Source organism: Mustela putorius, unplaced genomic scaffold, assembly GCF_011764305.1.
Source record: "Mustela putorius furo isolate JIRA1106 unplaced genomic scaffold, ASM1176430v1.1 tig00003875_pilon_pilon_pilon, whole genome shotgun sequence".
NCBI classification, from domain to species: domain Eukaryota; kingdom Metazoa; phylum Chordata; class Mammalia; order Carnivora; family Mustelidae; genus Mustela; species Mustela putorius.
Genome location: NW_025422026.1, coordinates 4942987 through 4969519, shown reverse-complemented (window position 1 = coordinate 4969519; position 26533 = coordinate 4942987). Strand labels below are relative to the sequence as shown.

At 44.1% G+C, this 26533-nt stretch overlaps 1 protein-coding gene across 1 annotated transcript in view; it reads right to left on the bottom strand.

Moving 5' to 3' along the window:
- Positions 1–23405, bottom strand: part of IQGAP1 (IQ motif containing GTPase activating protein 1) — a 100580-nt gene extending 77175 nt beyond the window's left edge. Inside the window, exons 1-2 of the mRNA XM_045067235.1 lie at positions 23239–23405; positions 21385–21484 (exon numbers count right to left, since the gene is read on the bottom strand). Coding sequence (XP_044923170.1) covers positions 21385–21484; positions 23239–23293 — 155 coding nt within the window. The 5' untranslated portion in view covers positions 23294–23405. The remainder of the gene's footprint in view (positions 1–21384; positions 21485–23238) is intronic.
- Between the last annotated feature and the right edge of the window lie 3128 nt (positions 23406–26533).

Below are 26533 nucleotides of genomic sequence, written 5' to 3'. Positions count from 1 at the left end.
CGGATATAACTTGAGCGGTCACTCCAAGCAGTACGGATCATATGGATGAGGAGGTATCCTAAGGGGTGAGGAAGATCGAGGGAAGCACCAGCCGTAATCCAAGAAATGATAAAGGCTTGTTTTCCAAGCCCTGCAAGCACATGAGAAACCTTGACAGTTTCTCCTTTAAAAGAAACTTTAGTGTGAATTAAGCCAATTTGAACAGCTGTAAGAAAGAGTGAGAAACAGAAGAGAAACTACTCTTTGCTGAACCAGATAAAGTGTACCAAGTCCACAGGCAGAAATTAAACGTTAATGGTTATCCTCTTTCAAGAGCCCCTTTCTTCCTGGGGTGATGGAAACTACTCTAAGGTAACAACTGCACTATTTGGTCAACTTACTAAATATCATTAAGTCGTACATTAAAAAATAGGAGAAATTTATGGCATGTAAATTATTACTTCAATGAAGTTTTTTTTAGAGTCCCTGGGCTAAAAGGATTAACTGCACATTCCCAGAGTCTTCAGATGCAGACCCCAGGGAAACACCTCCACGCTGACCTACCAAGCCCTCCATCTCTACTTTACCATCTATCACAAAGCGTGAAAGACCTTTTAACCTTAAGTGGAAAAATAAAATAAATGTTCCAGCTGAGCTGACCTCAGGTGATCCGAAATCTCAGCAGCTGCGGTCACGGCTGGCCGTGAGCAGCATGGGAGAAAAGGACCAGGACAGAGTCCTCTATGAGGCAGCAGACAGCTAGTTATTTCTTCGCAAAAGCACTTCTCAGTCCTCAGCGCCTACGGCTGCAGCTGCTGGAGCCCTGGGGGAACAAGGGGAGCCTGCAGAACAAGTCATGGGTCAGAAATTTAATTTTCAGATCTAGTACTTAGTGAGAACAGATCACGGAGAGGTTAACTGTCATACTCACTGAGGACATACTCCTTCCCCTCTGAGGCTCACAGTATATTGGGGAAGAGAAAAGTATAAGGCGTTTATAATATATTGTGAAAAGTTATATAAAAAAGATACGGTGGTGAGGAGTGGCAGAAACACAAGACAGGAACATCTAATTCAGACCTGGAGTAAGGGAGTGTGCTCCCTGGAGGAGGTGCTACTTTCACTTTACTTTCTCTGACAGGCAATATATATACAAAGGTTAAAATTCAAAAGTATAAAAAGCTGGGGGGCCTGGGTGTCTAAGTCAGTTAATCATCTGCCTTCCGCCCAGGTCATGATCCCAGGCTCCTGGGATGGAGTCCTGCATCAGGCTCCCTGCTCAGTGGGGAGTCTGCTTCTCCCTCTGCCTGCTGCCCCCCTCCCGCTGTGCTCATTCTCTCTCTGACAAATAATAAAATCTTTAAAAAAAAAAAAAAAAAAAAAGGTATAAAAGCCACCCAGTTAAAGGGGAGAAAATTTCATGAAGTGAACAGAGTAGAGTGTCATATGCCACCGAGATTAAGAAAGCTACATATTGGGGCACCTGTGTGGCTCAGTCAGTTAAGCATCTGACTCTTGATTTCAGGTCAGGTCCATGAGCTGAAATCATGGTCGGGAGACTGAGCCCTGCACTGGCCTTCTCCCCGGGTGTGGAGCCTGCTTAAGATGCTTTCTCTTCTTCCCCCTCTGCCCCTTCCCTCTCAGTGTGTGTGTGGGTGCATTCTCTTTCTCTCTCTCTCAAATAGTACTGAAAATTTTCCAAAGGACATAACAATTAGGTCATCAGTGATTCGAGCAAGAGAAATTTCAGTGGGGGAAGAGGGCACACAAATCACACCCACAGGAGTTCAAGATAAATAAGTGGACAACGGGGAGTAAAGACAAATTTTTCCTAAAAGAAAAAAAGAAGGGATATAATCAGAGTAGGGCCTAGTATTAAGGGAGTAGATTTTGAATGGATGAGGATGTTTATTACTACAGAGAAAAGAATCAGCAGAAAAAACCTTAGTTATAGTTAAGAAAACAATACTGGAATAACAACCCTAGAAGACAGAAGGGATAGGATCCAAACCATGCATAGAAGATAGAGACTTGGGTGCCTGGATGGCTCAGTCAGGTACACTGGCCTTCAACTCGGGTCATGATCCCAGGATCTTGGGATCAAGCTCCACATCTGGCTCCCTACTCAGCAGGGAGTCTGATTCTCCCTCTCCCTCTGCAACCACCCCACCCCTCCACTCCTGCTCTTGTGCTCTCTCTTTCAAATAAGTAAATAAAATTAAAAAAAAAAAAAAGAGGAAGAAAGATACTTCTCCAATTGCTACAGGGAAGGTAAAGCTGGAAGGCTAAATGACATGGGATAAATTTGTTAGGATCAGAGAAATTAAGAGAGCTTGTAGAGAGAGTGAAGGTCATCAAGCCATAATGAGAAGCTAGGGATGGAGGGGACTACTGAGAATACAGATTGGTAAAATTTTTGATCAGCCTCACATGTGACAATTCAAATGTTACTTTCAAAAGTCACCTCCTCCATGCACTCTTCCATGATCTACCCTTGGAAATAAGATCTCCTTCCTCCAAACTCCCTCTAAACTTGATCTCCTGGGTGCCTGAGTGGCTCAGTTGGTTGAACAACTGCCTTCGGCTCAGGTCATTATCCGGGGGTCCTGGGTTCGAGTCCCACATTGGGCTCTCCCTGCTTTGCAGGGAGCCTGTTTCTCCTTCTCCCTCTGCCTGCCTCTCCCCCACTTGTGCTCTTTTTGTCAAATAAATAAATAAAATCTTTAAAAAAATAAATAAACTTGACCTCTTAACCTCTTAATATAGTTATTTAAGTATATAAGGGTGGAATCCTTTTCTGATTTATCTCTGAAGCATGGGGCTCGGTAAGTAACTGAACGACACAAAGTGTTCCTTCCCTCTGGCTTCAGGACTACAGTACTGAGGTCTCAATCATAACCAAGTACTAATACTAATATCATCATAAGCTCCTATCCCCACAACACTGAAAGTCCCTTCACCACCCCGACGCCCACACTCCACACACTTTGCCCCAATTCAAATGAGCATCTACTTTGTGGAAAAGCCCTGTGGAAGGGGCGCTCCTGGATACCAAGGAGAAAAAGACAGTCTCAACTCTAAAGGAAGACAGAAACATGTGTATTTATACTTTGCCTTCTCTCCCTTCTAATTTCAGCTTATCTTGCAAAACTCAGCCATAAAATAACCTTTCCCTCATCTAAACTCTCACACATTTAACTGCATCATTTCACTGGCAGCTGTAGGTCGTCTTGTGACATCAGTTAGACCTTTCAGCCTTTGATGTTGAGTAACTTCTGAAATGGTGATGCCCTATCCGTCCGATCAATCTGCACACCCACTAAGGACAGGCTGAATTGAGCTGCTGTCATCTTCTGCAGTTCTAGTTCAGAGGGGCCTGAACAGAGCCCAGAAATGCTTTCTACCTGTTTTATTTTATACAAAGTGCTTTTCCCCAGTGTTTCAGCCATGTCAGAAAGAAGAAGAGCAACAGAATGTTATCAAATTACTTAGGGGCGCCAGGTGGCTCAGGCAGCTGAGCATCTGCCTTTAGCTCAGGCCACCATCCCGAGGTCCTCGGATCCAGCCCCACGTCGGTCAGGCTCCCAGCTTCTCCCTCTTCCCCTCCCCTGTCTCGTGCTCTCTCTCTCTCTCAAATAAATCATGAAATCTTTTTTTTTTTTTAATGTTCATTTAAAATCAAAGTACCTCTTAGTAACACAGGAAATGAAAATAAAAACTGTTTTGAGTAACTCAAGAAGTACTTAGGTTAGAACAAAATCTTCCATCAGCTATTGTACAGTCTATGCTTAAAAATCTTTTGCAACATGGATTTTTCCAAAGCACATTTTTTGGGAATTTTTTTTTTTTTGAGATTTCTTACTATTATAAAGTTCCTTATATTTGGTAAAGATTTTACCATATCTTTCTTTTTTTTTTTTTAAAGGTTTTATTTCTTTATTTGACAGAGAGATAGCATAAGCAGGAGAGCAGCAGGAAGAGAGAGAGGGAGAAGCAGGCTCTCCACTGAGCAGGGAGTCTGATTCGAGGCTTGATCCCAGGAGCCTGGGATCATGCCCAGAGCCAAACGCAGCCGCTTAACCGACTGAGCCACCCAGGTGCCCCACCATATCTTTATTCTTATTGTTATAAAGTTCCTCGTATTTGGAGCTCCTGGTTGGCTCAGTCGATTAAGAATCTACTTTGGCTCATGGGGACCCTGCTTCTCCCTCTCCCTCTATCTGCCACTTGTTCTTCCTCTCTCTCTCTCTTAAATAAATAAATAAACAAACAAACAAATAAATAAATAAAATCTTTAAAAAAAAAAAGTTCCTCATATTAAGCAGATTTCCATTGCTTGGTTCTGTTCCTCTGTGACCACACGTGACAAATTGAACCCCTCTTCCATTTTTCAGGGATTTTTTAAATGATGTATGCAAAATGTTGGGGGGCCTGGGTGGCACACCAGTTAAACATCTGACTCTTGGTTTTGGCTCAGGTCGTGATCTCAGGGTCATGAGATCGAGCTCTGCACCCAGGACAGTCTGCTTAAGACTCTCTCCCTCTCCCTCCCTTCTGCACACATGCTCACACACTCTCTCTCTCAAATAAATAAATCTTTTAAAAAATAACATAGGCAAGATGTTAACAGTTGAATGAATTCCTATACTGGATGACTATTGCACTTCTGAGATTCTACATTTCTAGAGTCCCCCTAACTCCTGTCTCCATATTAAATAATCTGAGTCCTCTCAATGATTCCTCATACATCGTAATTTATAGACCTCTGATCATTCTGGTTAGGCTCATTCAACATGCCCTAGTCCTTGAGCAATAATCGTGTCTCAACCAGTGGACCAACTCCCACTGATTGGGAGTGGCTCCTCAGGTCTTATGTTGAAAAGGATTCTGATCTATCAGCAGGGCCTGCTGCAGGTGTGAAAGAATCCCGCCACTATCTACCATCCCTACTCTAGACTATTGTCAAGATCCCTCTTAAATTATGGCCTCCAGACCTGAAGACCAACTTCAGGTAGCCCCTGACCAACACAGAGGACAGTGAAAGAACCTCTTCCTTTTGCATATGCCACATTTCTATTAATTCAACATAAAAAGATCATTTTAGAGAAATTAGCTAGAATTTTCCAGAGTACATTCAAGCAAGTTGTATTGTGCCATTAAAAAAAAGATTAATAGTGTGTAATGAAGTTGGCATTGAGGAAACAGGTTTTAAATTAACAGCTTTGGCATATATACTGTTTAGAGATGAATCAACTTGCCAAGCTACATAATTTATTCTTTGTGCTAAAGGAGAATACAATTCAGGATTTGAACACTGTGTGGCTGACTTTCCAGATCACTATTTTTTGAGGTATATTCTACTAATGAGTATTATGGAATTAAGAAAGAAAGTGTTTAGTAGTCAAACTTCAGAAATCATGGATTAAGCCAAATTAAAGAGATTATTTCCTCTGTGGGTTAATCTTCATCATGGGCTGTAAATTCTGACTCTCCAAGGGAGAAGATAGTATAAACAGTATTTCTCAAACCTAGTTTACTATCAGACTCTTCTCACAGACCATCCTTCTTAAAAGGACTCTTGTTCCACAATTGTGGGGTTTTGTTTTTAAGATTTTATTTAGTTACTTTAGAAAGAGGGAGAGAGGGAGACTGTAAGCTGAGCAGGGGGCATAGGGAGAGCGAGAATCTCAAGCAGACTCCCTGCTGAGCGCAGAGCCAGTCCAGGGGCTGGATCTTACCATCCAGAGATCCTGACCTGAGCCCAAACCAAGAGCCCAATGCTTAACCAACTGAGCTACTCAGGTACTCCTGTTCCAATATATATTGGATTGAGAAATGCTGTTCTTTGCCAGAATGATGGATTTGAGAGACTACTTCATATAAGAATTTGGGGCATGTTTATGGTCAGTTCTCAACTGTTACATGTTTTATCTGCAGTTTCTTTCTATTCTTCAGAGTTCTCATGTTCTTGGCTTAGCTTAAATTAAAGCCATTATTGTAGGTATAACTGATGAGCTGTCATCAGTAATCTTTAAGGCATTAGGCAGAAGTGTGGTTTTTTTGTTTTTTGTTTGTTTTTTGCTTTGTTTTGTTTTGGTTTTAATGTGGTTTTTAAAAGTGGAGAAGGGCAAATGTATTAATTATTAAAAAGGAAGAGAAGGTATCACAAATTGTTGTCTAGCAAATGAGTCTCGGGCAGAATTCCTAGCATAACGTCAAACAGATGGCTTATGAGCACTTAGTGAGGAAAGAAGTGACACTTAGGATTCAGCTAGGACTTCTCAAGACAAGCCCTTTCACATTAACATCATTTCCTCTTGGACAGGGTCACCAGATTGGTGAATCAGAGAAACACAGTAATGTGTAGGTTTTAGCAAGGCATTTACAAGTATGTCTCATGCAACTTCAGTGACAGGTTGGATAAATGTGGACCAGGCTGTAAGGAGGTTAAGATATAGAGCCAGCTGAATAAACCATATTCAAAAAGAGCTGCTAGATGAGGAGTGACTGCCTAATGGGTGTGGGCTTTCTGGGGGTGAAAATTTTCTGGAATTAAATAGTCATGGTGACTGCACAACATTGTGAATATACCGAAAAAAAAGTATTGAATTGCATACTTTAGAATGGTTAAACATAGCAAATTTATGTTACGAATTTTATCTCAATGAAGAAAGGAGCTATTAGGTTTTAAATTCAAAGAAAGCTCTTTAGGGAGTGTTACAGGTAAAACATTTTTATTGGCACTTATCAGCGATATGTACTGATTGAATTTGAGTTTGCCTTATTGCTGGAGTGATGGGTTAATACACTGCATGACAGTTCTGCTTTCAAAATACCTTGAATCTAATGATGAGCTTTAATAGTGATAAAATGTGACATCCTATACTGGGGTATAGTTGCAAATGGAGTGTCTAGGTACAGGACAAAGTAGTTCCATTAATGGGAAATAGCATTAGTGGGAAACCTGAACAAAATGAAATAAAACTATGTTGTTAAAACACATTCTATTAATGAGTCAATTTCTTTATTCTCTATTGACTCTATTAATGAGTCAATTCCCTCAATATATAAAGAGCTCTTACAAGTCAGTAAGAAAAGCCAGAACTTCGGGTGCCTGGGTGGCTCAGTTGGTTAAACACCTGCCTTTGGCTCAAGTCATGATCCTGGAATCCCAGGATCGAGCCCACAATAGCCTCCCTGCTCAGCAGAGTCTGCTTCTCCTTCTGCCCCCAACCCACTTGTGCTTATTCTCTTGCACACTCTCTCAAATAAATAAAATCTTTAAAAAAAAAAAAAAGTCAATGACTCAACAGAAAAATGAGCAAAGAGTTCAACTAAAACAGCTGACAGAAAAAGAAATACATCTGGCTTTTAGACACGTATAAAGATGCTCAGGGATGCCTGGCTGGCTTTGTTGGCAGAGCACATGGTTTCTTCAGCTCATGGTTTTAAAAGTTTGAGCCCTACATTGGGTGTGGAGCCTACCTTTAAAAAAAAAAAAAGGAAAGAAAGAAAAAATTAAAGTTTTTTATTTTATTTATTTTTTTAAAAGATTTTATTTATTTATTTGACAGAGAGAGATCACAAGTAGGCAGAGAGGCAGGCAGAGAGAGAGGAGGAAGCAGGCTCCCTGCTCTGAGCAGAGAGCCCGATGTGGGGCTCGATCCCAGGACCCTGGGATCATGACCTGAGCCGAAGGCAGCGGCTTTAACCCACTGAGCCACCCAGGCGCCCCAATTAAAGTTTTTTTAAAAGATGCTCAGCTTCACTCAAAATTAGATAATCTGAAAATGAAACTACAAGGAAATACCATTTTTCACCTCCAAAATTCACAAATACTCAAAAAAACTATTCATACTGCAGGCTGGTAAAATTATGGGTAAGCCAGCCCTCTCATATATTGAGGATGGAACAACCCTCCACCGAGAAAGTTGACAATATTTATCAAAACTAAATGTACACACTCTGAAATTCCACTTTTAGAAATTTACCCTCCAAGAATATGCACAAGCATGAGATGGCAAACACAAAAAGTTGCTAACTAGAAGACTATTTATAATAACAAAGTTGGGGGAAATGTGCACCGGTAGGTTAAATCTATACACAGAAGAGCGTGCAAATGTGGAGATAAAAATGTGGCACTCTAGGGCACCTGCGTGGCTCAGCTGGTTGAGCGACTGCTGTCAGCCCAGGTCATCATCCTGGAGTCCCAGGATGGAGTCCCACATCGGGCTTCCTGCTCAGCGGAGGTCTGCTTCTCCCTCTGACCTTCCCCCTCTCGTGCTCACTTGCTCTCATTGTCTCTCTCTCTCAAATGAATAAATAAAATCTTTTTTAAAAATGCGGCACTCTAATGTACTCATGTGGAATAAGTCACAAGATGCAAAGCAAAATGTACAGTGCACTATCGCTTCTAAAGAAGGAAATAAAAGTGACTTGTATCTCTACATACTGAATACTGAAGCACATGCATTCATGACAGTGGTTCCATCTGGAGAAAAACTGGGTGGCTGGGACACAGCTTTTCACTGTATACCCCAGGATAGACTCTAAGACAGGTTCATGTATTATCTTTCTCTTTTTTTTTTTAACGATTAGGAAAAAAGTTTTAGTTAAAAAACTAAAATCTACCTAAAAAATATTTTTGGGGGAATTCTCACGTTTTTAAAGGAAAACCCTCAGAGTCAAACCACTGCTTAGCACTACCAATTCAACCAATGATTAAGAAACACTGTCCAGACTAATGATAGAACAGTATGTTTTCAGGGCAGAAAGACATTTTGTTGCAATAGTCCTGTAAGTAGTAAGTATATTTTGTTTCCTTATAGCTGTTCTAAAGGTCATCTGACCTGCATGTTATTTGGGTTTTGTTTTGTTTTGATTTGATTTCATTTGACAGAGACAGAGCGGGCAAAAGTGGGGAGAGCAGCAAGCAGAGAGAGAGGGAGAAGCAGGCTCCTTGCTGACCAGGGAGCTGGATGAGGGGCTTGATCCCAGGACCCCAGCATCATGACCTGAGCAGAAGGCAGCTGCTTAACTGACTGAGCCACCCAGGAGTGCCGGCATATGTTATTCATAATGAAATGACTGGCTATACTGTGAGGCTTTTTCTTATGATTTGTTATTTATTTGACAGAGAGAGACAGCAAGAGAGGGAACACAAGCAGGGGGAGTGGGAGAGGGAGAAGCAGGCTTCCTGCTGAGCGGAGAGCATGATGTAGGGCTCTATCCTAGGACTCCAGGGTCATGACCTGAGCCAAAGGCAGACACTTAAAGACTGAGCCACCCAAGTGCCCCGAGGCTTTTTCTATTTATTTTTATATCATTTTACTACAATGATCATCGGTTTTTCCTCCTTCTTTTCAATTTTTCCTTTTCTAATTTTTCCCCATTAGCTCCCTTTATACTTCAGTTTCTTCTGCTTCAGTTTTTAGGAACACTAATTAATCCTATTCTAGAGAATATTTTGATTTTGATGTGGCTGAGTAATTATCCCCAGAAACAGATATTTTCTACGTTATGGATAAATACCCATTACAACAATAGTATTTTCCTTCCACTACAAAAGTCTTACAATTTTGCCTCAAGCCAGCATCCTCTCAGTCCCCAGACATCTGCCCCAACAGAAGCCAAGCCCTGGGCTGGCAGCTACCTCTCCAGTGCTCCTTCTGCTTTTCGTTATGATTTCCAGTGAGTCAACAGGAAGGTATTCTGAGTAAAGAAGAAATAGAGGCCTTTAGACAGGACTTTCCTCCACCCACAACACCAAAAAATACAGCTCTTGCCAAACGATCCAAGGCAATTTCCAATCCAGTTTGCCACTCCTGTCTGCATGAGGTCATTATTTAAAAAACAAGCAAGTGGGAAGAAGAAATGCTTTTCTAAGCTAAATCAAAAGTAGATCCCAGGCTGTGAACAAGGAAACCAATTGGGAACTCTCTGGCCTCCCCAAAGCCCCCGTATTTTACTCCATCATCTCTATTGCATCCATTTCCATTTCCAGGAAAAGTCTTTGTGAGCAGGAGTTAGGTCAAAAAAGTTAAGTATACACATTTGTCACAGGCCAGTATCATGCTTCTAGACACCTACAAAATTCCCTAAACTTAGATTTTACGTTCATCATATTTTTTTTTAGATTTTATTTTTTAAGTCATCTCTACACCCAACTTGGGGCTCAAACCCACAACCTTGAGATCAAGAGCTGCATGTTCATGGCTGAGCCAGCCACGAGGCCCTATGTTTACTACGTCTCTCATAAGCATGAATAAATCTTTTACCAATCAACATTTTTTAAAAAGATTTTATTTATTTATTCGACAGAGAGAGATCACAAGTAAGCAGAGAGGCAGGCAGAGAGAGAGAGGGAAACGGGCTCCCTGCCGAGCAGAGAGTCCGATGTGGGGCTCGATCCCAGGACCCTGGGATCATGACCTGAGCAGAAGGTAAAGGCTTTAACCCACTGAGCCACCCAGGCGCCCCCCCAGATCAACAAACATTTAATAGCTACTTACGTATGTCCATCACTATCTTTAGCTCTCCACTGAATAAAGAAAGTATAAGACAAAATCCAACACTCTAGTCAGACATTAAGCTATGAGACAAATCAAAACAAAACAAAGACATGAGACAATCAGAGAACTGTCGTGAGACAGTCAGAGGGGCAAGCCAGAGACCGCAGCAAGCAGCAGGCAGGCGCAGACAGTACCTCGCCCGTAGGACAGCCTGGCAGTTACCAACTCCAGGAACCAGTAGACTTAAACGGTGGGCTGACATGTCGCCCCTTCCAGGCCTAGAGAGGCTGACAGCACCAGTAGTACTAGGGTCACCCAGAGCAGGCTCAGAAGTGCACGGAGAGTTACAAGACTATCAGGCGAGGGATACTAACTCATTTTTTCCCCCTCTGTAAAAATAATGCCTATCTCACAGTTGTGCTGTATATCAAGTCCATCATCATTCTGCTGCGTTACCGGTAGTGATGGTTGCTATCAGTATTTTTAGAAGCAGTAGAACTAAGTGGCAGACTGACCCTGTAAGTACTTGCCAAACCTGAAATCCAGATCTACCACTTACTGGATGGGCGAGTCAGCCTCCAGCCTTGCTTTCTGTTCTGTTAAATGTAGATAAGAATAAGTACCTCGAGGGGCTTCCAGACTAGCTGGTCAGAGCACACAAGGAAAGCAGTAAGCACAGCGCCAGGAGTGCAGTAACTGCTCATGAAATAGTAACAAATGGTCCCAAGGGTGACAGTGAAGAGGCAGAGGAGGACCGTGATCTTGAGGCAGACAGAAAATACCTTCTAGTATGACGTCCTTGCAAACTGCAGGGTTGGGTTTTGGGGTTTTAGTCTGTTTCCTTTTAGCTGTTGTAAAAGTATCTATTGAGGTTTCTGTAATAAAATGCCTTATTAAAAAATGACAAAGTAATTCTTCCTGACATAGAATTAGAAGAAAAAATTTAAAACATCCAAGTTTAAGCAAGTAAACTTTTTCTCCAAGGTAAAACATTAACCAGATCTTCCACTTATTATATGTTTATGATGTTTGAATCACACACGTCAAGGCAAAGGGATCAAATCAGAAAACCTGGGAGAAAAACCAAGCGGCAGAGTCATGATTCAATCAGGTGGGGAGGCAAGCCTCCGTACTCAAGTGGCACTTCACTCAGTCTGCTCAAAGATACCGTCTCTAGGCAACCAAGTCCCAAATTTTAAACAAACAGCCCCAGTCAGATGAATCACTTCCGGATGGTCTCACTTTGCCTACCAGCACTTTCTTATACAAATACTTCCCGTGAAGGAGTTTATTCAGCAGCTCAATTGCAAACAGCGAGGAATTAGTTTATCAAATGCCACATGGCTTAAAAATGTTCAAAACAGGTCCTGCTACCGACAGATATCCCCAAAGTGCTAAACTTTGAAGCAGAAGAAATTACACTGAAATCAGGGACAGGTCACCATGCAAAGCCAGAAAATTAAATTCCTTAAACATGCCAATGTAGGTCCTCAAATAGATTTTTACTATTTTTTCACTGGGAACATTAAAATATATAAACACAACTGTTACTCTGACCTTGAAGATAAGAAATATATGCCAAATTTGACCAGATGGATGGCCCACTTAGCCCAGTTAGACTTTCCCAATCTTGACTGTTGGACAATCCACACACTTAGCCAGCCAACTAACACTGGTTTCCTGTGGCCACACCCACTCCAAGACTTACTGAAAATAAGGGGAACTGGTGAAGTATTAAACCCAACTCCTGGCTGCAAGCTCCTTTCTTCTGCCTGAAAAGAATGCTATATGTGTCACACTATTCTTCATGAACTAATTAAAGACCATTTCATCTGTTAACAAGAACAGAGAGGGAAAAGGAGTTAACAGTCCAAAATGAAAACTGCAGTAGGACAGAGCAACTGTCATTAACAGACCAGGAAAAAAATCAAGACATTAGAAAATCAAGTCAGGGGGTGCCTGGGTGGCTCAGTGGGTTAAGCCTCTGCCTTCGGCTCAGGTCATGATCCCAGGGTCCTGGGATCGAGCCCCACATCGGGTTCTCTGCTCAGCGGGGAGCCTGATTCCCCCTCTCTCTCTGCCTGCCTCTCTGCCTACTTGTGATCTGTCAAATAAATAAATAAAATCTTTAAAAAAAAAATCAAATCAGTAAATCAGAAGATAGATGTGAGACACATATCTAGAATGCTGATAAAACAGACAAAATGATAAAGAGCCATAAAACAAACTATACAGATCTAACCTACCAACAGACACCCCAAAATAAAACCAATAATAACCAATAATAAATCAGAATAAAAAATCAGAACCAACTAACAAAGGTTCAACAACTTCCTAGAGCTAAAACAAAAAAGATAACATAAATCAAGAGTTTCCACATAACAGGCAAAATTACCAAGCCAATATCAACTTTAATATGTAACTTGAGGAAACACTGAGAAACAAGAATTTTCCAAGTTTCAAATAATGAAAAATTGTTAAAAAAAAAAAAGTTACTTGTACGGCGCTAAAATCAAGTTAGCTTTGGGGTGCCTGCGTAGCTCAGTAGGTTAAGCCTCCGTCTTTGGCTCAGGTCATGGTCTCAGGGTCCTGGGATCAAGCCCCGCATCAGGCAGGCTCTTTGCTCTGCAGAGAGCCTGCTTCCCCCTCTCCCTCTCTGCCTGCCTCTCTTCCTACTTGTGTTCTCTGTCAAATAAATAAAATCTTGAAAAAAATAAAAAATAAATCAAGTTAGCTTCATTTAGATATTTCTCAGTAAGTACAAGAAAATGAAGTCCAACACATTTTCTCAAGAAAAATGAAATACAGGTGCACCCAGGTAGCTCAGTGGGTTGAGTGTCACCAGACTTTTGGTTTCTGCTCCAGTAGTGGGACTGAGCTCTGGGGCAGGGTCTGCGGACAGTGGGGGAATCTGCTTGGGATTCCCTCTCTCTCCCTCTGCCCCTCTCCCCACAAAATAAATAAAACCTTAAAAAAAAAAGAAAGAAAGAAGGGGTGCCTGAGTGGCTCAGTCGTTAGGCATCTGCCTTTGGCTCAAGGCATGATCCAGGGTCCCGGGATTGAGCCGTGAATTGGGCTCCGTTATCAGCAGGGAGCCTGCTTCTCCCTTTCCCACTCCCCCTGCTCGTGTTTCCTCTCTCGCTGTCATCTCTCTCCATCAAATAAATAAATAAAAGCTTTAAAAAAAAAAAAAAGGAAAATGAAATATATTTCGCCATAGAAGAATGAAGAGTCTAGAAACAGAACTATACACAATTTAATATTTGACAAAGTAGATATCAATTGCTAATAGCTAGTAAAAAGATTGTGGGTTATTTGTTTTGTTTTGTTTTTTGTTTTTATTTGAGAGAGAGCATGGGGTGGGGGGGGCAGAGGGACAGGGAGAAGCAGACTCCCCGCTGAGTAAGGAGCCCAACTGGGGGTGCTCAATCCCAGGAAATCATAACCTGAGCCAAAGGCAGAGGCTTAAGCCACCAAGGCGCCCCAAGATTGCTTTCAAGTGACAGAATAATTTAGAAAACACCGTAAGATTTAAAGACCTAGATTTCTAAAAAAAATTTAAACCATTAAATCAAAGAAAAGCCAACAATATAAACTTCACACTTTAGCAAGGCTTTAGAGAAATGAAACTACCTAAGCATTGAATTTATAGAAGAAATTACAAAGAGAAAGATTTAACACCTCAACTGCATAAAATTTAAAACTTCTGTACAAAGGGTGACTGGCTGGCTCAGTGGACCACACAACTCCAGATCTCGGGGTTGTAGGCTGGAGCCCCACAATGGGTGTAGAGATTACGTAAAAATAAAATGAAAATAAAATAGTCAGAAAAAATTAAAATAGTAAAACTTCTATACAGTGGAAAAAAATAAATAAATGGAAAGCCAGGGGCGCCTGGCTGGCTCAGTGAGTTAAAGCCTCTGCCTTTGGCTCAGGTCATGATCTCAGGGTCCTGGGATCAAGTCTCAAGTCAGGCTCTCTATTCAGTGGGAAGCCTGCTTCCCTGCCTCTCTCTTTGCCTGCCTTTCTACCTACTTGTGATCTCTGTCTGTCAAATAAACCTAAAAAAAAAAAAAATCTTAAAAAAATGGAAAACCAAGAGAAAATGTTGGTAGTAAATACAACGGAAGGGGGGCACTTGGGTGGTTCAGTGGGTTAAAGCCTCTGCCTTCAGCTCAGGTCATGATCCCAGGGTCCTGGGACCGAGCCCCCACATCGGCCTCTCTGCTCAGCAGGGAGCCTGCTTCCCTTCCTCTCTCTGCCTGCCTCTCTGCCTGCTTGTGATCTCTGTCTGTCAAATAAGTAAATATAATCTTAAAAATACAAGAGAACATTGATGTCCATATTATGACAGTTCATGAAAGTTAACCTCATGACCCTACTAGACAAACATCATCAACAGTTTGCACAATAAAATAAAACTGATAACAGGTACATGGGAAAAATGTTTAAACTATCCAGCAATCAAAGCAATGATTTTTAAACTGGAATTAGCCTAAATAACTTACGGATGTTATGTAACCACTGAAAATAGTAATTAAGACAATACTATAGCAATTTAAAAGTCTAACTTTGTGAATACCACTATCTAAAAATTTTATAGATGGTTTTTCCTTTTACTTAAGCCCTTCCTTTCTTCTGTATTACAAAATTTATGATCACTGTAAAAAGCATTTTAAACATACCAAAGTGTTCTAAAATAAAAAGGAAAGTCTTCTCACACCCTCCACCCCCACACTCCACTCCCTAGAGGTAGCCTCTATTTCTGGTGTTTCCTTCCAAACAAAAGCTTAAATCTGAAGTGAAAAACTAGAGCTACCAACCGTTAAGACCTTGAAAGTGCCCAGATAATTCTCCAGAAATGTTTACTAACACGTCATCATCTTCGTATTACATCTGTTTTTGCCCCAGGGACCAGGACAGACAATATACCCACTGAGTGTTCACTGCAGCCCTACCATAGCTCAGACACTGTGCCGGGCAAGTAGCCCTCACGGCACCTTAGGCACCTCCGTAAGATGCGGGGCGTCTCCATTCTGCAAAGTACAAACTTGGGCTCACTCCAAAGGTGATGCTTAACCAACTCACTTTGCAACTTAAACAACTTGCAAAACCAGAATCAAAAATCACACCTGCCAAAACTGAAAGTCCTCATTCTTTTCACTTCATGTATCTCAACCGTCAAGATTTTAAAAACGTTTTGTTCAGACTTTTAAAATGTCTGTTTCATTTAATTATAAGTATTATGAGACTAAAGTCATATGACCTTTCTTAGTACTTAGTGCTTAGTACTAACAGATGACTGCCTAATATGTATCAGGTTATTCTCCAGATTTTTTTAAAAAGATTTTATTAATTTGTCAGAGTGAGAGAAAAAGAGAGTGTGGGCACAAGCAGGGGGAACAGCAGGCAGAGGGAGACGCAGGCTCCCTGCGGAGCAGGGAGCCTGACACAGGACTCCATCCCAGGACTGTGGGATCGTGACCTGAGCCGAAGGCCAACATTTAACTGACTGAGCCACCCAGGCATCCCTACTCTCCACATTTGTAAATTGTAACTTTTGCTAAGTGTCTCAGCTACACCACAGGGTAAACAGCAGTAAAACATTTTCCTGGCTACACTAGGAGCTAATCTTCCCATTTGTAACATTATTACCATGTGCAAAAGCACTCTTAGTTTGAACTTTAACAAATACTTCTTTAAAAATATTTTATTTATTTATTTGACAGAGAGAAAGAGAATAGCAGGGGGAGTAGCAGGCAGAGGGAGAGGGAGAAGCAGACTCCCCACTGAGCAGGGAGGCTGATGCAGGGCTGGATCCCAGGGCCCTGGGCTCATTATCTGAGCCAAAGGCAGATGCTTAACCACTGAGCCACCCAGGTGCTCCAATACACTTTTAAATGCAACCAACTTCTTATTAGTAAGTCTATCCAAAGCAGGTGCACCAAGGTAAGCTTCAGAAAAGAGAATAGGGATTTTTTCATCTGTGTCATCATTTTAAGAGTTAAGACTAGGGGTGCATGGGCCAGTCAGTTAAGTGCCTGCTTTAGCTCAAGTCATGATCCCAGGGTTCTGGGATCGAGCCCCACATCAGGATCCCTGCTCAGCGAGGAGCCTGCTTCTCCCTCTCTCTCTGCCCGCCGCTCCCCCTGCTCTGTGCTCTCTTCTCTCTCTCTGTCAAATAAATAAAATCTTAAGAAAAAAAAAAATTAAGACTAAATCCCACCCCATACTTTAATAACTATGAATACATGAGTATACCCAGCTTGCAGTCAAACGTGCCATTAAGTAACGACATTTACATGGCCCCGTTACTCACACAGGGTCTCATGAGGCAACTAAATTAGTTTTCCCATCTGTAAGAGGAGAGCATGGATCAGCCTCCTACAAATGAAGTGAGATTCCTCCATTTGGGGATTCTAGAAGCCGGTGGGCAAGCTGTTCTTCTGAGCCACCTCACCTACCATTTTTTATTTTCTTGCCTAATTAAACGTCTTTAACTTATTTTCATGATCGCGGTGTACCAGCCTGGATATATCCAGATGTTACTGGAGTTCTGATCCCATGAAGAGGAGAAGAGATCTGAAGAGCCCATCCTGTTCAATGTCAACAACAAAGACATATGCACAAAAGAGAATTTGTTCTCAAGACTGGATTTGTTTTCACGATCCTTTCTCAATTCCCCCAAACTAGAGAAGGAAGAGTGTTTCTATCTGGTGCTATGCTCTTGTTAACACCATATCATCTCTGGCGGTCTCCAACCAGCTGGAACCCTTAGTTCCCCTTCTACAAGGGGCTAGGTAGGGTACCCTGCCCCTTCAGCTGGGGTAGGGACACAGCAAAAGGAACGTGGCCCAAAACAGCAAGCCTCTGAAAGAAGGCACACTTCATCGTCAAACTCAAAGACTGCTACGATCACCCTTCTTACTGTGACCTTTAACCTAACTGAATTCTCTCCTGGCTCCGCTCAGGCACTGTCCTCACCTGCACGCTGCCTGCTCTGCCAGGCCCGATGTGTTCTCTTCTTGGGGCTGCTCACGTAGACATTCTGACCTTTCCCTCGATTACTTCCTTCTGACCGAGACTCAAGCACTTCCTGTACCTCATGCATTTAAATTTTGCCTCCCCAAATGGAAATGTTATTCACCTCTACAACTGCCCCTTAGCCAAAACAAATGTAAGGCCCATCAGAACAGGCAAAAAGATAAAAATAAACCCATAAAAATACACACACATTAGGGAGCCTGGGTAGCCCAGTGGGTTAAGCCTCTGCCTTCGGTTCAGGTCATGATCCCAGGGTCCTGGGATCGAGCCCCACTTCGGGCTCTATACTTGGCAGGGAGTCTGCTTCCCCCACTCCCTCTGCCTACTTGTGATCTCTCTCTCTCGTCAAATAAATAATTTTTTTTAATTAAAAAAATAAACCCACATTTAAAATGCCTGGTCTGCTTTGCAGTCCTTAGCAAAAAGCCCTGAATCCTCAGATGATATTTTATTCATTTCCATATTAAAGCTACTCTCCAAAACATAGGAAAAAGCAGAATCTCTATATTCTCTTTTTTCCAACCACTCCTGGTGCACTCTTCTATGGAACCACTCCTGAATTCTCCCACTTAACCTTTGAGGGAAACGTAAACCCACACCACAACACACTGTCATTTCTCTATAAGCACCCTTCCACTCACTGTTTCCACACACTCATATTCATGCTCTCTACACAATCTCCTCTCTTCTCGGGAAGGAGCTCTGTTACAGGTACGGGAGAAAACGGAGTGTCCTAGGATACACAATGGAGCTCCTGTACTCGAAGGGGAGGAGCATCGGTATTATAAATAGAACCAAAGAGGGGAACCTTTTCTCCCTTGGATCTCTCTGATCTTTCCCCCTGGACTTGGAAGGGGTGTAAATTCCAGACTCTGGGGCTCCTCCAACTTGGGAGGTGTGGAGGTTGTGAAGGAAACAGGATCCGGGCCAATCCGAAAAGGTAAGCCAGGCTCTAGCTGGACGGGAAAGTGTGGCCCTCGCCGCACACGAGGTGGAGTCCGGTTCACCAGGGCAGAAAACCCAAGAGGAGCTGAAGCCCCAACTAATACGGAAGGGCAGGTGATTTGCCTGTGGTTTACCTCAAACGCTTTTTAGGGGTGGTAGCACCCACTTCAGATGGCCAGTAGAGATAGTAGTCTTCTTTTCTAGGGGATTCTTCCAAGCCCTTTCTGGTAGTAAAATCCAAATACACGCCTCCAAAGTTGATTTTCTCTTCAAAGCTTTCAACAATAACCACCACCACCACGGCATCCTGTGACTGCCTCCATAAAACAAACCAGGCACATTTCCACAACGCCAGGCCAAGAGGGCAATGTGCCACAATTTTACCCTTCCTTATAACCCAAAGCGTAAAAAATAAAGACTGTAACCAATGTCTCACTGCACTTCCTAAGTTTGCAAAAGCGTCCAGCTAAAGAACCCTCCAGGTGATCATGGATGTTAAGGAAATAGGCTGCTTTTCAATTCTGGGAAAAACACCTGACAGAAAGGAATGCACTCCAGAGCAGATGGAAATGTGCCTTGCTGCCACAGCACTCAGAGAAGGAAATGTGACTGACAGAAAACACCATTCTGGTCAGATTGTCATAACCCAGCATAAGGCCGAGTTCTAAAAGCTTTCTGGATCTTGCTTCTCAGTGAAGGGGGCCCAGCAGAACCACAGGAAGCCTTTAAAACATACAGATGTAGGGAACCGTGGGTGGCTCAGTCAGTTAAGCAACTGCCTTTGACTCAGGTCATGATCCCAGAGTCCTGGGATCGAATCCCAATCTCGGCAGGGAGCCTGCCTCTCCCTCTGCCTGATGCTCCCTCTGCTTATGCTCTGACAAATAAATAAATAAAAACAAAAATATACAGATGTCTAGACCTTCAGCCCAGATTTTCTGAACCAGAATCTCTATGGTAAGGCCCAAATATCTGTATTTTTAAGTTCCCCAGATGATCTAACTAACGGTATGAATTGATTTTTTTTTTTTTTTTTTTTTTTGAGAGAGAGCTAGCACAAGCAGTGGGGAGAGGAAGCGGACTTCCCACTGAGGAAGGAGCCCGATGTGGGGCTGGATCCCAGGACCCTGGGGTCAGGAACTGAGCTGAAGGCGGATGCTTAACTAACTGAGCCACCCAGGCACCCCTGAATTGACTTTTTTTAAAAAAGCTACTGCTCAGTCAAGAAAACTACAAGTAGACCATGCAAACGCAGGCTCTGGTGTCCTCGCTGAAATGAAAGAGTTCAAGCAGAGGAGTAGCTGAACTGCATCAGTGGAGCAAGGGAGTGGCAGCCAAGAGAGCCTGTGTTAAAAGGGAATTTCAGTGTGGAAACCCAAGATTAAAACAAAAGCAGAAGTGTTTCAGATGGAGGAAGGAAGGGCGCTGGGGTTCTTCCCTCTCATTCCCAAGTCACCTCAACAGAGACACCAGAGGCTTCACAGAGCACAAGATGGTCTCCCAGATGCCAGCTGCAGCTTTCAGATTCTTTGACCTTCCAAAACCAGATCTAGTTCAGTTTAAGTAACAGAGGACTTAACCTTCTCCCCCTCCATGGGGCCCTTACAAACTCTGTATGAGAAACATCCCCCTCCTTTCTTTTTTTTTTTTTTTTTTTGGAAACATCCCCTTTTCTAATTACATATTCACTTCCTGCTGTTTAAACCTTCTATTTAGAAAAATAAGTGTTATTATCATTCTTCCCACCTAAACCATCATTAATCCCCTCCCCCTAGTCTAAAGGAAAAGCTTTAAAGCTCAGAAAAGCAGCAGCCCCGATTCAGGACACCTAAAGCATGCCAGAGGGAACACCAGGGACAGAAAAAGGAAAACGGGACCAGGGAGGGGCACAAAAGGGACTCCAACTGGGTCTTTTGAGAGGAAAAGGAAAAGGACTAACACTTGTAACTTCAGAAATACGAGGATTTTTTTTTTTGTATTATTCTCTGAACTTTCCTAGACTGCTTTAAGATTTTCAGTATTAACCAAACCAAACAAAAATACCTTTGTTTATTAGCACCATTTGAAACACCCTTGATTTTCATGAGACTTTGATCACAAATACCTTCCATTATCCCATACTGGCCTTTTCCACCAAAGCTCACATATAGGAAACATGATCTGTAATTACATCTATCTGCCCTGTGGCCTTGTAAAGAAGCACAGGCAACAGAACAAAAGAAATGAACCACTGATAGCGAACTGACACTCCAAGAATAAGATGGCAAGGTGTCAGAGCATCTGAAAAATAAAAGCTGCCCTATACACCCACTTTACAAAGAAAGCAGAGGATGCTGACTTTGGTAAACTTTGGACATTGCCAAATGGACGGGCCTGTTCCCAGAGCACTACCAAAGCAGAAAATGAATCCAATTCATATATTAAAACCAGTGAAGAACCTGTGAAACATTAAGGCCAGGAACTTCAAACTTCAAAAATGCTCTTTCTGGGGCACCTGGCTGGCTCAGGCCTAAAGCATGTGACTCCTGATCTCAGGGTCCTAAGTTCGAGCCCCATGTTGGGTATGGAGCCTACTTAAAAAAAAAAAAAAGAAAGAAAGAAAAGAAAAGTTAAAAAAAAAAACTGTTATTTCTCCCAAACAGCTGGTAGTGCCCAAAAATGTGCATCATAAGCACAAAACCAAACAACACATATCTGGAAATTTTTCAGAATACTTAAGTGCCCATCAAAGAGTTTCACAATAAACTGCCATCAAGGCTACTTGCTCCCATGAATAAATACCCTACCTATACTTACTCCTTCAAACTACCAGCCTCCTCCAGTCACACCTACAACACATTCAAAGAGATCTCTATCTGTGTTCACACCATAACAGCTCCCTTCTCTCCAGCCGGCCAATCTTTACCTCTTTGCTTCTTCCAAATGACAAAGGTACTCATAAGCCACATTCTGACGTCTCCTCTCATCCATCTCCTCGGCAGTGAGTCTCTCATTATCCAGGACAGCTAAAACATGAAAGAAAAGAATGTAAACACAAGGACCTATAACCCTTCTGAGCAATAAAAGAATGCCACAGCATCAAATTCCTGTTAGTCACCGAAAGAGGCAGGGTAACCTGTGGAGATACATGGACAGCCAGATGTACTACAATGACTTTCCTAGAACGGCAATTACGGGGTTTCAAGTACATTCATCTAACCCCTATGATAACATAAACATTGTTTACTATATAGACAATAAATTTTATTGTAACTTGAAAAAAGTATACGGACTTGAGATTTTGGCCCAGATCTGCTCTGGTCTATCTGCCAGACTCTGTCTTGATACAGAGCTGATCATGTCATTTTCCCTTTTTTATTAATAACCAAAGCCAGCAATCACTGAGAACTAAATGGCAGTACTGTGCGAAGCATTTTCTGTGCATCCTCTCACTGAAGTCCCACAGCAGTCCTGTGATCATCCCTCCTGTTTCACAGATGAGGTAACAGGCTGGCTTGCTCTTCGCTCCACCGCTAATCAGCGCTTGGCTCCACATTCAAACCCAGGCAATCCGTGTCAACCTGCCTCCTTCATGGACACCCAGGGTAGGGCATAAACTCCAAATTCCTTGGGATGGCACTCAAGGCCTTTCCCAGTTTGGCCCCAACTATTTTTAGAAACTCTTCTCCCTCTCCCTGCCCCTTCTCATCCCACCACTGTGCCCTTCTACCCTTCAAGACCTTAATTCACGCTCTTTCCTCGAGTTTCCTCTCTGACCCCGCCCTGCCCCGTCGGACTTTGCGTCGTTCAAGGCTCGCTGCTGAAGGCTACCTGTGTTCCCACTGCCTTCCCCCAAGACCCTCCTCCGCACGACCCTACTGCCAGGCCGGTTCTGCCCCTTTTATCTCTATGGCACCTGCCTGTCATTAGGTTGTACACCTGTCCCTGTCTGATTAAAACGTTCTTGGAAGGCAGGGCCTGATCTTACTCATCTTTAATTTCACAAAGTGACACAGTACCGCACACCTAACTGTTGGGTGAAATGATCCTAAAAACGGACCCTTATCCCGAGAACACACACTAAAAACGAAATCTCCGGGTTCCGAAGGGCTCGCCTTCGGCCGGTGGCACAGCTCTCCCACCTCCTACAGTTCAATGACGTTCCACGGACAGCGGCAGAAAATGAGGTTCAGAAAATGAGGAAGTCATGGGGTTGGGTTCTGGTTTTTTTCTTTCTTTCTTGTTTTAATTTTTGAAATTGTGCGAGGGAACTAAACCCGAGAAAGGTGAAGTGGCCCGCCCGGGGCCGCCCCTCTCCGCCGGCCTGGGGCCCGGCAGGTCCGCACCCCGGGGCCAGCTCGCAGGCAGCAGTCGGGGCAGCGCCTCCCCGCGAAGCGCGAGGGAGCCCGGGTCTCCGGGACACGCCCTGCCCCGGCCTCCTGCCACCTCACCCGAGGTCGTCCCCCCCGCGCCAAATCTCGGCGGCTCCCGGAGGCGGACTCCGAGGCGGGAGGCGCTGGGTGGGGCCGAGGGTCGCGGCGTCCCGGTCCCGGAGAGGAGGCCGCCCGCGTCCTCGCCACCGCCTCGGAGACCCGGCTGGGCGCCTCGCGGCCCGCCACCCCGCCCTCCCGCCGCCCGGCGCGGCCGGCTCTTCCGGGTCCGCGCGGCCCGCAGCCGCCCTGCCGCACCCTCCCGCCCGCGCGAGCCCCCGGGAAACCCGCGCCCCGGAGGCAGCGAGCCCGGCCCCCAAGCCCCGGCGCCGCGGAGCCCCCGCACTCACAGCCATAGTGCGGCCGGGCCACGCCCAGTCCGTCAACCTCGTCCGCGGCGGACATGGCGGCCGAGCCCGGGTCTCTGCTGAGGAAGCGGTGAGACCTTGAAGGCGCGGCCGGCGGCAGCTGCAGCTCCTGCAGAGTGCGCGGGCTGCCCGGCGGGCTGAGGCCCCGCCCCGCCGTCCGGCCCCGCCCCCGCGCCCCGCCCTGCTGGCCCCGCCCCGCGCAGCGACGCCCTCGGGAGGCGGAAGGAAGGAGGCAGGTCCTCTCGGCTAAGCAGGGGTGGCCGCCCCCGCCCTGGAGCCCTGCCCTGCGGGCCACCGCCCCATGGGCAGGTCGGGGACTGAAAAGGCCGATTTACGGGGAAAAAGAGGTGTTCCTAAACCAGAGTAGAGTAGAGGTTGCGCGGAAGAAAAAGGTGTTACAGAAGAAACAAGCGCTTATGGGCCGGGATGAAATTCAGCATTAAATAAATCCACATCAAAGTTTAAGAAAGGGGCACCTGAGGGACTCCGTGGATGACGCCTCTGCCTTCATCTCGGGTCAGGACCCCCCGGGTGCTGGGATGGAGACCCACGTAGAGCTCCCTGCTCAGCCGGAGCCTGCTTCTCTCTCTCTCTCTCCCTCTCTCTGCAGCTTCCCCTCCTTGTGCTCTCTCTCTCTGTGTCAAATAAATAAAATTTTTAAAAATAACAATAAAAATAAAAGTTTAAAAAAGTCTTGAAATCAAGTGCCTGGGTGGCTCAGTGGGTTGAGCCTCTGCCTTCAGCTCTGGTTATGGTCTCAGGGTCGTGGATCTAGCTGGCATGGGGCTCTCTGCTCCTCAGGGAGTCCGCTTCCCCTTGTCTCTCTGCCTGCCTCTCTGCCTACTTGTGATCTCTCTCTGTCAAATAAATAAATAAATAAGGCTTGAAATAAAAGGACGGCCCCCTCTTTTCTCCTGTCTACCCAGCTAAACTCCTTTGCACCAAAGGGTTGGAGGAAGGAGTCCTTTGCAGTGGCCCAAAGTGTTCTTGTGGTTTGAAAGCAGGACCCAGACTGCCTCCGCGGGTGCACGGTCTGGCCTGTCCCCTCCTAGATTCGCTGGCAGAAGCCAGATTCAAACTGCTCCCCGCCTCCTATCTGAGAAGTGGTCGCTAAGGCAGGAGAACCGTCCACGCTTCCTTCCCTTGGTTTCCCTGCCTCTGTTCTTGGCAAGTTCTTCTTTCTTTAGGGGATTCTTTGCCCTTTTTAGGGATGTCCCTTCTCCTTTTTGGCTTGTGGCCTGCCCTTAAAGTACTGGTATTCTACGGAATTCTGTCCTCAACCTCTTCCCTTTTTCCTTTGCCCAGACTTTCTCGCTATTTTTATTCCCGCTCACCTTATACTGCACAAGAGCTGTAAATGTACATTTCCAGACCAAACTGTGGATGACTTGACTCAGTCTTTTCAGCTGTGTAATGGACATTTTCACCTGTAAATCCTGCAGACACTTCAAATACAATGTGTTGAACACGGACTGTTCCTGCTGTCTTCTCTGTTAATGCAAGTGCTCTTTGGCCTTCAGGACAAGGCCTGGCTCCCTGGCTCCCTGCCTCACGCCCTACACCCAATCAGCATTCTGAAGTGCCTTGCTTTTGTCTCTATCACCTCTGTCATACTGCTCAGACTGTCACCATCTCTATGCCCTCTTCTGCCAGCCAGCTCCCCAGTGTCAGAAGCATATTCTTCGTAAAGTGCAAATGCCCTTGCTTTCCTCCTTTTTATATTGTTTCCTTATTATACCCTTCAGCATATGGTCCAAGTTCCTTAGCATGCCAAATAAGCCCCTTCACAAACTAGCTTTTTTTTTTTTTTTTAAAGTAGGCTCTGCCCCCCCAATGTGGGGCTTGAGATCAAGAGTCACAGGCTCTACAAACTGGGCCATCCAGGCATCCCCTGACTGGAGGCTTTTTGGTCTAGCCATTTGCAATCTCTTCGGTCTTTCTTCAAAATAAAATGAGAATCTTGAAGACCTAGAATGAAATACCTTTCATTAAAAAACAGGCAAGGGGGGCACCTGGGTGGCTCAGTAGGTTAAGCATCTGCCTTCGGCTCAGGTCATGATCTCAGGGTCCTGAGATTGAGCCCAAAATTGGGCTCTCTGTTCAGCAGGGAGCCTGCTTACCCCCTCTCTCTCTGCCGGCCTCTCTGCCTATTTGTGATCTCTCTCTCTCTCTCTCTCTCTCTCTCTGTCAAATAAATAAAGTTAAAAAAGAAAAAACAGGCAAGGATTTAGGTTTTGGGGGTGGTTCAGTGGGTTAAGCTCTGACTCGATTTTGGCTTCTGTTATAATCTTAGGGTCGTCAGAGCCAGTCCCCCACACCCGCCCACCACACTGGGTGCAGAGTCTACTTGGGATTCTCTCTCTCCCTCTCCACCTCCAACCCCCTACTGGTGCTCGCTCTCTCTCAAAAAATAAATAAATAAAACAGGCAAATGTTTAATTTTTTACAAATTCAAAAGTTCCTAAACGCTCAAGTTCAGCTTAGAAATTTTATTATTCTACACCTGACATATTTTACCAATCACTTTTCAGAAACTTTGAACAATTTTTGGTCCCATTCACAAACTTAGTTAATTCAACATCTCCAAACATTTCAAATTATGTCTATAAAGTTAATTTACTGGGTTTCTATATAATTTCTTCAACTGTCTAACCTAGAAACCTTCAAAGCTTAGCAATCCTTATAGATCAAACTTACAAATAAATGAATCTAAATTTCTCTTAGATGGCCCAGTTACATGTGCAAAATTAGTAAGAGTTCAACCTAAAGCTTAAGTCTAAAACCAACTCAATTATTCATACGAGGCTGTCACTCTACTGAGCCAAATTTTCTTAAACATTGCAAGTTCAGGGGCACGTGGCTGGCTCAGCTGGTAGAGAATCTGAGTCTTTTTTTTTTTTTTTAAGATTTAATTTATTTGACACAGAGAGAGAGCAAAAGCAGGGAGAGCTGCAGAGTGAGCAGAGGAAGCAGGCTTCCGACTGAGCAAGGAGGGGATTGTGAGTTCAAGCTCCATGTTGGGAGTGGAGATTACATTAAAACTTTTTTTAAAATCTTAAAAAGAAAAACATTGACCTTGGGATGCCTGGGTGGTTCAGTTGGTTAAGCGGCTGCCTTCAGCTCAGGTCATGATCCCAGGGTCCTTGGATCAAGTCCCCCATCAGGCTCCTTGCTCAGCGGGGAGCCTGCTTCTTTCTCTCCCTCTGCCTGCCTCTCTGCCTGCTTGTGCTCTCTCTCTCCCTCTCTGTCAAATAAATAAATAAAATCTTCTTTAAAA